Source organism: Macrotis lagotis, chromosome 1, assembly GCF_037893015.1.
Source record: "Macrotis lagotis isolate mMagLag1 chromosome 1, bilby.v1.9.chrom.fasta, whole genome shotgun sequence".
NCBI classification, from domain to species: domain Eukaryota; kingdom Metazoa; phylum Chordata; class Mammalia; order Peramelemorphia; family Peramelidae; genus Macrotis; species Macrotis lagotis.
Genome location: NC_133658.1, coordinates 797,607,875 through 797,620,355, shown reverse-complemented (window position 1 = coordinate 797,620,355; position 12,481 = coordinate 797,607,875). Strand labels below are relative to the sequence as shown.

The window sequence follows — 12,481 nt, the reverse complement described above, 5'->3', positions numbered from 1 at the left end:
TCAGGCCCAGCCCGGCCCGCCTCTCCGCGGCCCCGCCCCGGCCCCGCCCCCGGCCGGCCCCGCCTCCTCGGGAGCTCGCGCCCCGGCTCACACACGCGCGCACACACGCACGGCCCGGGCCCCGGCCCAGCCTCCCGGCCCCCGGCCCAGCCTCCCGGCCCCCGGCCCAGCCTCCCGGCCCCCGGCCCAGCCTCCCGGCCCCGGCCCAGCCTCCCGGCCCCCGGCCCAGCCTCCCGGCCCCGGCCCAGCCTCCCGGGCCCCGGCCCAGCCTCCCGACCCCCGGCCCAGCCTCCCGGCCCCGGCCCAGCCTCCCGGCTCCGCCGCTGCTGCGCCGCCAGGGAAGCCTCGCGCTCGGAGACGGGCCCGGCCGCCCGCAGAGCCCCCGCCCCGGCCCGGCCCGGCCCGCTCCCGCCGCCGCCGGGGATTCATGTCCCTCCAGCATCATGCAGCCGCCGCCGAGGAAGGTGAGCGAGCCGGGGCGGGCGGGGCGGGCGGCGGCGGGGGGCTCTCCCGGGCTGCGGGGCCGGGGGGGGCGATGCAGCCCCGCGCCCCCAGACCCCCCGCTGCACCTTGGCAGGACGCGTGAGTGTGTGCGCGCGTGTGTCCGTGTGGGAGTGCGTGCCCGTGTGTGCCCGTGTGTGCGCGCATTCCCGCTGCAAAGTGCCTTCTCGGGGCTGCCCGGGGGCAGGGCGAGCCCCGCGGCTCCGCGGAGCGGGCGAGGGGCAGCTTTGTTTAGTTCACCCCGCCGCCCCGGGCCTGGGCGCCCTCGGGGGCCGCGGGGAGAAGTTGCGGCGGGCACACCCCTCGGCCTGCCCGCCCCCCTCCGACTGCCGGCGCGGGGGGCGCCCCGTGGCCTTCTCTGGGAGAAGCCCCTCCCCCTGCCGGCCCTCAGTCTCCCCATCTGTAAAGGCAGGCACTTGACCTTGTGCTCCCCAAGATCTCCCGCCCGCCTCGCACACGGGGTGCCCCCTTCTGGATGCCTCCTCCACGGAGGCCCCCGGCCCAGCCCCCCGAGCCTTCTGGAGGGGGGCCCCTCTCCCCCCGAAGCCAAGCCCCCCTCGGCCCGGCCTGCCGCTGCTGCCGTTGCCCACCGGACCGCTTCGGCCCGGGTCTCCGCAGCAGCCTCGGCCGCGGCCCCCGGGAATGCCCGTCACGGCGGAGCCACGGGCACACGGGCACACAGACACACGCGGGGCGGCCGGGCAGATGGGCACGCGGGAGCCTGACATCCCCCCCACAGCACCGGCCAGCCCAGTCCGCCCAAACCCGCGGGAGCCCGCAGCCAAAGTGAGAGTTCACGTCCGGACCGGGCAGCCCGGACCCGGCAGCCCGGACCCGGCAGCCCGGACTCGGCAGCCCGGACCCGGCAGCGGCTGTCATCCCTCCGAGGGACTGGCCCTGGCGGCGGGCTGTCAGAGGCCAGGATCGTCATGCAGCCATTACGGAGAACTTATTTCATCGATGCCCATTTCATGGTCCTGTAACTAGCAGTTACCGGACGTTATGGATGTGAAGGAGGGTCCTTTCCTTTATCCCCCCCCCCCCCCCCCCCCCCCCGTTGATTTTTGTGGATGGGTTTGATGAGGTCTGGAGAAAAAGAAATGCATTTTTTTAGATGAGAAAGAACATGGATGCTTGGTTGCTCAAATAATAATCCAGCTTGTCTAAATTGACATCTTTTTCTTTTTAAACCAGTGTTTTGGCCTGTTTGGCAAGCTCATAAAACATTTTATTTTCCGGAGGTGCCTAAAGATAGGCAATTAATGGACTGGAAGATGGGCATATGATATTGTGATTCAGTTCTTTTTGTATTGTTCATCCTACGGTCTGTTTTATCTACATCCATTTCTGGTATCTTTTAGGTGAAAGTTACACAGGAACTGAAAAATATTCAGGTTGAACAGATGACAAAACTTCAGGCCAAACATCAGGCAGAATGTGATTTACTTGAAGATATGAGGTAAGGTCACAGCAGACACCTTTAAAAATCTTATAATATCTCCCTTTTGGAAGAACATTTGGGTTACAAAACCCCAGGAACTGATGATGGAATTTCCTCTTGGATTTCCTGCTTTTCGGCTGCTGTAGCTTTGACACAGCTGGAAATTATAACTGAAGCAAGCACAATACAACCCTTTTCTTCTCTTCAGTGGGGGAAGGCTACAGTGTATAAATGCAGTTGTGAAGAAGTCAAACGAATGTCAGGCATCATAACAGTGATTCTAATTTTAAATGATCTCTTAGCCGAATGCCTGAAGTATATATTTAAAGACAGTTACTCTGTTGTCTTTAATCCTGTTAAATTGTTGAATTCTCAAAACAATTGTGCACCAAAGTGGCCATTTCCAGTGATTACTGATAAATGCCTTTGGGATCAACAGAAAGTCAATGTTGTTAAAAATTATTCACTGGAACTTGACCAAAAAAAAAAATCTGATTTCAGATCTTGGAATGCTTAATTCAAGAGGAAAATTGAAAATGTTAGATGTATTTTTTGTTTTAAGAGTCTCTGTGTTGATGGTCATGGTAGCATTGCAGTTAACAAATGGGTACCTTGCAACATTGTGGAATTTGATAGTTTTAGTTATAGAGGGAGTGTTGGCTGTACCTCCAGAGAGGCTTTATTGTATTAAAATTCTAATAACTTTATTAGATCTCAAATCACAGTAGAGTTGACAAAAGTAATTGTGTATTGGTGTAGAAAATGAAAAGTAATTTCATATTAAGCGGCTACATGAAAATAGATGGCATTTATATAGCTTTGTAAAATTCACAAAGTCCATTATCTCATCTGAACCTTATAAAAATCCTGGGATAAAGATTCTCCAAGGAGTATTCTCCCCATTTTACATAAGAAGAAATAGAGCCTTGGTAGTGGTGTTGTGACAGTGGTGAGATAGTGGAATTGGTCAAGAAGACCCAAGATCTTGTCTCATACTTACTGGGCAGATAAGTTGCTAGCTGGATGATCCTGGGCAAGTCTCTTAACCTCTTTTAGTTTCAGTTTTCCTCATCTAAGCAGCCGAGTTCAAATCTGGCATGAGACACTAGTTATGAGACCCTGGGCAAGTTAAATTAACACCTGTTTGCTCCAGTTCTCTCATCTGTAAAATGGAGGTAATAGTGCCTACCTTTCAGGGTTGTTGTGAGCATGAAATGAGAGTGCTTAGCCCTATAGAAATGTTAGCTAGTATTGTTAATTGCGAGTATGAAACAAAATAATATTTGTAAACTGTTTTGGAAATTGCAAAACTTTATAAATGCTATTATTATTATTATTATTACTATCATTACTATGATCCTCCTCCTCCTAGGGCATTAGACTACATGGTATCTAAGTTCCCTTTGAGCTGTCTTTGCTCCTATGGTTCAGTGACTTACTTGTAGTACCAAGGAAATAAGTATTAGAGGAAGCATCTTTTCTATGTCCAGATTTATTGCTTTCTTCCCCACCTATCTTTCTAGTTTGCATACTATTTTTTCCTCAATAATTGCTTAAACTATAATTAGTAATATGCTTAAACCTTATCAGAATAATTTTTCTCTTAAAAAATTTCCCACATATTAGTTTAATGTAAGCCAATGTCTGTATTTGTAAAATGATTACTATAGGTGGCTATTGAATAATTTTGAGTAGTTGGCTAGTTGAATAATTGTATAACTTGTAGACATTTTTCTTAAAAAAGATTGTACTTTTTTTCTAGATTAAGTAAGACTGAGCTTTCCTTTTTTGAGATTTCTGATATATGTCTTTAATTTCAGGAATTAAAATTGAAGTGTATAAATGTCTTCCCTAAAACTTAGCATAACAAAATTGTTAACTTCACTATACAAAGTAATATTTTTTTAATTTATACTGTTTTCTCTTCATTCTAATGGGGTAGCTTAATATTCTTTCACATTGCAATCCTTGTTCATTATTTTGAACTGACTTTTGTGGTTTTGAATTTGTCCAGTAAGAAATTAAATAGTTTAGCAAAGTAGGTAGAGGAAGTAAATTCAAGCGGCTATAAGAAGTACAGGAATACATAATTAAATCTGAATGTGAAGGTCAGAATAAACTTTTCCCAGATGAGGTAATGAACATGAAAGCACAATATAAATATGAAATCCAATGTTATGTTGCACCCTAATTGATTTCTCTGCCTCTTGCTTTTTCTTTTTGCTATTTTTTGTGCTCCACACATCTATCAAAGTGCCAATTCTGATTGTCTCATTCATTTCCTCAAAGACCGTCGATAGATAACTTAGCATGGCATTCAAGCACATTCCATTCTTAGCTCCAGACTACCTTTCTAACCTTATCTTGTCCTATTTTTCTTTATGTCCTCCACTCCACACACAAATAATTCTCTAATCTTATTCCATTGACTTCTACTTCTCTATATTTATAGATGTCATCCCTCTTGCTTTAAATGAACTTTTCTGATATCTTAGTGAAATCTATGTATTTTTTTAAAGCTCAGCTTGATACTTCCGCCTCTATATAATACCCTTTAATCTCCCAGTAAAAATTTAGATTTCTTTTTTTGAATCACTTATGCTCCTTACTTGTTTAATTTCATTCTATCTCATGATTGTTATCTGTGAATACCTTTCAGTTTTCCCACTAGAATAAAACCTTGAAGACAGAAGACTGTCATTTTTCATCTTTACCTTCCCAACTCCCTAATGCAATGCTTCATGCTTTTATTTGGTCTGTATATATTTCATGTTGTTAGATAACCTCTTTGAATCTCTACTCTCACTAATATAGTTCAGCAATTTGTCTGTAATTTGCCATCTTAGTGAGTGGCCTGGGGGCTCATGAATGTGAAGGGACTTTGCCAGGGTCACTCAGCTGGGATGTATCAGGCAGATCTGTCCACCCTACCACCCACCTGCCTTATGTCCCATGACATTCCTCTCTTAGTAACCTGTGATGGCCTCTTCCCATCCAAGAGTAAGTGTGCTTCAATTGGAGTTAGTATTTCACAAATGTTATTGAACTGAATTTAAATATTTGGGGTATAATGTATGTGAAAACATTTAGAAGTGAGATATTTTAGAAGTTTGGCTTCCTTAGGGTGTGGATGGCATTTGTTCAGTCAGCTTTGAACCTTCTTTGTCATTATCCAATGTACATTGGGCTACTTAAAAGTACTTGTGTATTTGATAATGCAAGACATTTTCATCACTGATACATAATACACTTAGAGTGTATTGGTGTTTTAAGGGACTCATCTGGACTTCAGATGGAGTGATATGTTCTTTATAGTTAAGTTAATTAAAATAATCTCCCTGCTCCTGTGTTGTTGTGAACTGTTTTTTCTTGCTTGTTAGAGATAGAAGTTAAGATTCCTTATTCTGTAACAGCGGCTGTAGAACAGTAAATTTAGTGTGGTTTTTGGAGAGAGAGAAAGGTCTGATCTGGGTTTGATAACCAGGAGAAAGATATTTCCCCTTTTTGAGGCTTTGTTTTCTTATCTGTGGAAAGGATTTAATGAGACTTGTGTATTCCCTGTTTCATAGCATTGTTAGGAGGAAAGTACTGTGTAAACCTGAAAGTACAACAAAAATGTGAATTTATTTCATTCGCAGAGATTTTTTTTGTGACTTAAGTTGACAAAAGAGGAAGGTAGAAATTGCCAAAGGAGGAAGTCTGGAACCTCTGGTCTTAATTAGCAAGTTAAATAGAAAAAAATTGTTCCTATTTATATAACACCTTAAAGTTTGTAGTATGTTTTTTTGGTAAGAGGAATGGTATTATCTGGTGTTATAACTATAGATTATGACAACAGTTTATAGTTTGTAAGGCACTTTAAATATACTCCTTATTTGATCTTCAGCAGTCATCTTGTGAGGTAGTCATAATAGTAGGCAGTGGACATATTTGGGTAGTGGACATATTATTCCATTTTACAGCAGGAGACCAAGTCACAAAGACATTTTCAGGCTCAGAGAGTTTAATATAAGTAGAGGTAGGGATTTGAACACAAGTCTCTAGACTCTAAATCCCTTAGTCTTCCTGGCACAGTCAGAACTGCCTTCATTGTATCATGAGGTGATAGATATTAGTATCCTAGTTTTGTAGCTGAGGGAAGTGAGTCTCAAAGATCTAAGTGTCATGCTCATCATGGTCACATGGCTAGTGAGTTTTAGATTATCTCTGGATTCCAAGTCCAGTGTTCTATGTACAATGCTAACTTTCCTCTTAAAATATTAGAAATGGATATCAAAATTATTTTCACACAAATCATATGCCTTTTTATAAAATGGGCTTCCCACTTGCCCCACAGTTTTAAGTTAAAGGTGAAGATTAATTAATAAAGGAAATTTTTAATCAGTAAAGATTTCATGGTTTCAAAAATGTGAGATAAATCTGGTAATGGTACATTCTAAAAACTTTCTGGACTTGAAATAGGAAAATCCTACTTGGAGTTGGCTTATTTTTGGTTCCCTTTCCTTCCTTTTTTTTTTTTTTTGCCCCATCTTCTTGTCCCTCTGAATTTTGCGCAAGGAGACTGACTGCCATTCACTCCCCCCCCCCCAATATATAGTAATTTGGAGGCGAAGTTGAGGATAAGGATTTGGAGTGGACTAAAAAAGGGATCATTTTGTGGAAAAGGAAACCTTTAAAAAATAAATTTTATGATATTTTTGTTTTTATGTCCCCTACCTTTACCACTACATCCTTTCTCCTACCCTTTTCCAGAGGATCATCTTTTATAATAAAAAGAAAGTAAGAAGAAGAAAAGCTTTCAGCAAAACTAAACAGCATATTGAAAATGTTTTGATATTATATTCAGTGTTTTACAACCATGGTTTCCTCATCAATTCTGCAAAGAATTGGGGCAAGTTGACTTCTTACATTTATTTTTTGGGGGCCACGCTTGGACATTATAATTTCACAGCCCTCAGTATCCAGTGTTGTGTTGATTTACTTTTCATATAAATTATTATGGTCGATTATGGTCGTGTATATTTTTTCCTGGCTTCAGTTACTTTATTTTTTATCTATTCATATAAATCTTTCTAAGTCTCTCTGTATTCATCATACTCATTGCTTTTTACAGCACAGTAATAATATATATACAAAACAATTTGTTTAGTTATTTACCAATCAATGAGCATCTACAGTGCTTTTGCTTTTAGTTCTTTGCTACTATAAAAAATACTGCTTTAGATATTTTGGTGCATATGGGACCTTTCCTTTTGTCATCAACCTCCTTGAGGTATGTGCCTAGCAATAGACTCTCTAGGTCAAAGAGTGTGGACATTTTAGTCATTTTGCAATGCTTTCCAGCTTTATCAATACAAGTTTACAGTCCAACCTGCTTTAGTATGCCTGTCTTTCTACCATCCCTCTCACATTTTGACTGAGAATCTTTTTTATCATTTTTGCCAATTCTCCAGGTGTGAAATGAAAACTTGGGATTGTTTTGATTTGTGTTTCTCATATTATTAGTGATTTGGAGTATTCTTTCATATGGTGGTTAATAAGCTGTAATTTTTTAGAGAAATGTTGGTTATAATCTTTCTATTTATATAGTTTGGTCATTGGAACCTTACCAGATATATTTGATAACTTAGATTATTTTTCCCTAGTCAACTGATTCTCTGATTCTGTTTGTGTTAATCATGTTACTGCAAAAGCTTTTCAATTTCATGTCATGAAAATTTTATTTTTGTAATTATTTCTGCTACTTGTTTGATCTAGTGGGAAACTTTTGAGTAATGATTTTTCTGTTTATTTTTGACCTTCAGATTTTTGACCTCCTGTGTTCTTTCTTTTCCATGGTTACTATATTAAGAATGAGTAAAGTATTTATTAAGACTTTAACAAGTGCAAAATACTGTGATAAGTACTGGGGATACAGATAGAAAAGGAAAACAGTCTTTACTCTCATACAAATGACAAAGCCCATTTTTGCACTAGGCTGTAGAAATGTTGCAGTCAGTGACTGTGTATTGACTATTGAGTCCAACCCAGTCCAAATACACAATGTCTATTGTTGGGTCATCACGTAAGGATGGAAAGGACTGCAAAGACTACTTAGTCTTCATTTTACAGATATGAAAATAGAGACCCAAATAGGTAGGAATGTAGCTTTCTTTTTGTCATTGAATGCTTTTGCATGATGCTGAGCACATTTAGGGAGCTGACCTTTGCAAAGAAGTACAGGATACAGGTCAAGACTGCTGAGGAAAAGTTTCCACAAATTGAAATTTTTATTTATTTATTTTTTTAGTTTTTTTGCAAGGCATTGGGGTTAAAGTGATTTGCCCAAGGTCACACAGCTAGGTAATCATAAATGTCTAGGGCTGGATTTGAACTCAGGTCCTCCTAACTGCAGGGCTGGTGCTCTATTCACTGTGCCCCCTAGCTGCCCCCTGAATTGAAATTTTTAATAAATACAACAGATTTTTTTTTTAAGGCGCTGAAGTTCCATATGGTGGCCAATTAGAGGAAGAGGAGAGCTATTCTTCTATTAATATAGCCTTAGATAACTTTAATTTCTTTGATTGTTATACTGATCAAGTTGATAATTTGCTAAATGCCCAGGTATTTTGTACTAAATTTAAGCTTTGTCAGTTTAGCCCATTAATTTAGACTATCAAGGCCTTTTTGAGTCCTAATTTTGCTGTCACATCTATTCACCAGTCTTCCCAACTTTCCTATCAATTGTTATTTGATAAACTTGCCATTTTAGTTGAATTAGCAACTGCTGAATAAATTGAGAGCTTATTATTCAGATCTCTCTGAACCTGCTCTTGGGCCCACTATAGATAGTGTGCCCTTCAAAGATACCACTGCCTGAATAGTCTTTGATATAGATCTGGTCCTATGACTGACTCAGTTACTCAAAAATCTTCAGTGACTTTTTAAGAGTGAGTGCTCATTGAATTAAGTTCAGAGTTTTTGCCTGCATTCAAGGCTTCCTCCAATCTGCTGCTCCCTAACCTTTCCAAATTCATTTTTATATTACTTCTTTCTATTCACCTTATGTTCTAGCTGAACTATTAAACCTCTCTCAATTCCCTGGAAAGGCCCACTCTTGCCTTCATGCCTTTACTCATATTGCTTCTTATGCCTGGATTATTCTCCCTCCTCATTGCTCTTTTATAAATACACTTGAAGACCATCTCAAATGTACCTTTTTCCTGGAGTCTTTATTTGATCTTCTAGCAGTTTGTAATGACTCTTCTCCCCTCCCCACAAACTCACTAATATATTTATATTTTATTTTATTTTATTGTTTTATTTCTATTGTGATCTCCTACTAGACTATAATCTTTGGAAGGGACTGTGTCTCATCTAAACTTTTTATCTCTTTTAATGTTAGGCATTGAATTTTGCTGTTCAAATATTGAATGAATGAATATTTTAAGAAAGAGTGATGACAGTAACTTCAATTTGTGTATGATCTTCCTATCTAATGTCACCTCATTTGAGCCTGAGAGTATCCTTGTGATAAACGTGTGTGTGTGTGTGTGTGTGTGTGTGTGTGTGTGTGTGTGTGTGTGTATGTATACACAAGATTACTCATATTTCAAAGAGTTTGACTCTAAGATCCTCTGGAGAGGCCAACAGAGACCTGGGTTTCAATATAAAATTCTCACTCACTGTCCAACATCTTTGACCTTGAACTAGTAACTTAACTTCTCTTGGCCTCATTTTCCTTCTCTGTCAAGTGACCTTTGAGTTCTTTGCAGCTTTCAAATCTTAAGATATGACTTCCCTACAGACTTTTAACCAATAAGTTGCAGAGTCAAATTCTACTCAAATTCCCTGACTCCTCTCTCATTGTTCATTTCATTATCCTTTAATCTGTGAATGCCTGTATGAAGGTTTAGGATAACATGATTTTTACCTCAAGATGCTCTCGGGACTTCAGTTTGAATTATGTTAATATTTTTAAGGAGGCCTAACTTAGCATTAGTTATAGTGTCATTTTAAGATGGACTTTTTAAAAAGTTTCCTTTTTATTTTTTTTGGTTGTGAACTTGTTAGACCACAATAAATTTAAATATTTCATGAAGAATATGAAAAAGAACAAGAAAAAAAGGGAATTATGTCTGAAACCATGCATCCCTATTATGTATGTATAGGTTGTTTTTTGATGTAAATATTCATTTTTAACATGATAGCTTCAAGACTGCTCTGTTTATCTGTGATACCTCCTGAACTTCCTTCTGCTTTCTTTATTTTTTTTTAAATTTCATTAATGATATTTATTTTTTCTTTTGGCTCCACTATTATTCTTTTCCATATCATTCCCTATTACTGCTCCCTTCCAAAAAACACTTGCTTTAACAACAAATTGATTGTTTTAGGCTCTTACCATTGTGCCAAGAGGTGGAAAGTATAATTCTTTTGGAGTCCTTATTGATTATTTCATCAGTCTGAGGTCTTGTATCTCATTATGACTATAATATTATAGTCAATGTGTAAAGTTTTCTCCAGGTGGTCATTTCACATTCTATCATCAGTTCATACACATTTTCCCATGATTCTCTGAATTTATCCCTTTTTTATTTCTTCCAAGATGATAATATTTCATTAAATTTGTATATGATAATTTGTTTAGCCATTGCCCAGTTGATGAACATTCATTTTGTTCCTAGTACTTTACTACAATAAGGAATGCTGCTATCAATATTTTTTGTATGTATGGGTCCTTTCTATTTTTCTTGATCTCTCTGGTGTTATATACTTAGTAATCTGGTTTCTTTTTTTTTAATTTTTATTTAAGGCAGTGGGGTTAAGTAACTTGCCCAAGGTCACACAGCTAGGCAATTAAGTGTCCAAGATTGGATTTGAACTCAGGACCTCCTGACTCCAGTGCCTGCGCTCTATCCACTGTACCACCTAGATGCCCAGTAGTAATGTGGTTTCATTTGGATCAGAGTTCTATGTGTAGTCTAGTGATTTGGGGGTATAGTTGTACCTTTCCTACCTAAATGCTTTGAACTTTTTGTAAGTCTCCAGCATTCAGCACAGTTCCTTTGTTTCTGCATCTCCTTCAACAATTGTCATTTTCCCTTTTTGTCATCTCTGCCAGCCCATTTGATGAGTGTGAAGTGAAAGTCCAGAGTTGTTTAAATTTGCATTAATCTAATTGCTAGTAATGTGGAACATTTTCCCATAATGTTTTTGAGAGCTTACTTTTCTTTTGAGGATCATCTCTTCATAGCTTTTGGCCATTTATATACCAGAGAATGATTGAGATGGATTCATTATCACTCCTTTCTTACTTTGGGAACAACATAGGAGTTCATTCTTATCTCTTTAGTTCTACTTATGCATGCTTTAATTGACATTGCCTATCATGACTGAGGTTAGGACTATCCTGCTACATCTTGGTTTCTACTTGTTTTCAGTTTATTATGGATGTAGCACTCCTTGAAGTTGTTCAGCTGTGCTTTATTTGAACCTTCTTTCTGATCTCCTTGGCACATCTGTGTGTAGTTGTCTTCCACATGTTTTCTGTTTTGTAAGCTCTGCAGTAAACTCAGTTCCCAAGAAAAATGTTATTTCTAGCATTATGAAAAATGTTACCATGTCCATAGCTGCACAGAGTATTTTTCCTGACTGTTTTCTCTAGTTATATATATATATATATATATATATATATATATATATATATATATATATATATATGACATTATATAGGGTCTTTCCCTTAGCAAGGCTGAGAGAAAATTTGAAATTGCAGTCATTATGTATGTCCTATACCCTCTTCTTCTTACCCCAGACAGTATCCCAGTGCAGTTAGTGGGGCAAGGGTAGTAACCATCACCATAATATTGTCACTTCATTATCCTAAGAACACAAAAGACAGCTAATTAAATAGTATATCTTTCTTTTCTTTTTGCTTTTGTTTTTGTTTTTTTGGCATTGGCAATGGGGTTAAGTGACTTGCCAAAGGTCCCATAGCTAGGTAATTATTGTAAGTATCTAAGGTCAAATTTGAACTCAGGTCCTCCTGACTCCAGGGCTGGTGCTCTATCCATTGTGCCATCTAAATGCCCTTTCATTTTTTTTTTTAGCTTTTTTCCAAGGCAAACGGGGTTAAGTGGCTTGCCCAAGGCCACACAGCTAGGTAATTATTAAGTGTCTGAGACCGGATTTGAACCCAGGTACTCCTGACTCCAGGGCCGGTGCTTTATCCACTACACCCCCTAGCCACCCCCCATATTTTTCTTTTAATAAAATCACAGATTTTTTCATGAGTATAGTTCATGGTCTCATTGATTGCTTTCCAAGCTCATTTGACCCTTGAACCCTCTGACTTAGAAGTGTTCTGACAGAACCCAGACAGTCTGATTTGGGAAGTTGGACATGGAAAGAAAGGGAACTAAGGACTTTTCAGAACAAAAGAGATGACATTATACTCAATTGCTCAAAAATTGTTTCATGTGATATACGTTTTTTAAATTTCATTTTTTAAAATTTTAAAATTTTTTTGGTTTTTGAAAGGCAGTAGGGTTAAGTGAC

General features: G+C 39.9%; 1 protein-coding gene across 2 annotated transcripts in view; it reads left to right on the top strand.

The window, feature by feature from the left end:
• The first annotated feature begins 339 nt into the window (after nt 1-339).
• The window catches only part of FCHSD2 (FCH and double SH3 domains 2), a 335,963-nt gene continuing 323,821 nt past the window's right edge, over nt 340-12,481 (top strand). Inside the window, exons 1-2 of one of the 2 annotated variants that reach the window (XM_074216801.1) lie at nt 340-464; nt 1,863-1,960. In XM_074216801.1, the coding sequence (XP_074072902.1) occupies nt 444-464; nt 1,863-1,960 (119 nt within the window). In that variant the 5' untranslated portion in view covers nt 340-443. Of the gene's footprint in view, nt 465-1,862; nt 1,961-12,481 lie in introns of those variants that run through there. The other variant, XM_074216802.1, reaches the window with a different exon arrangement.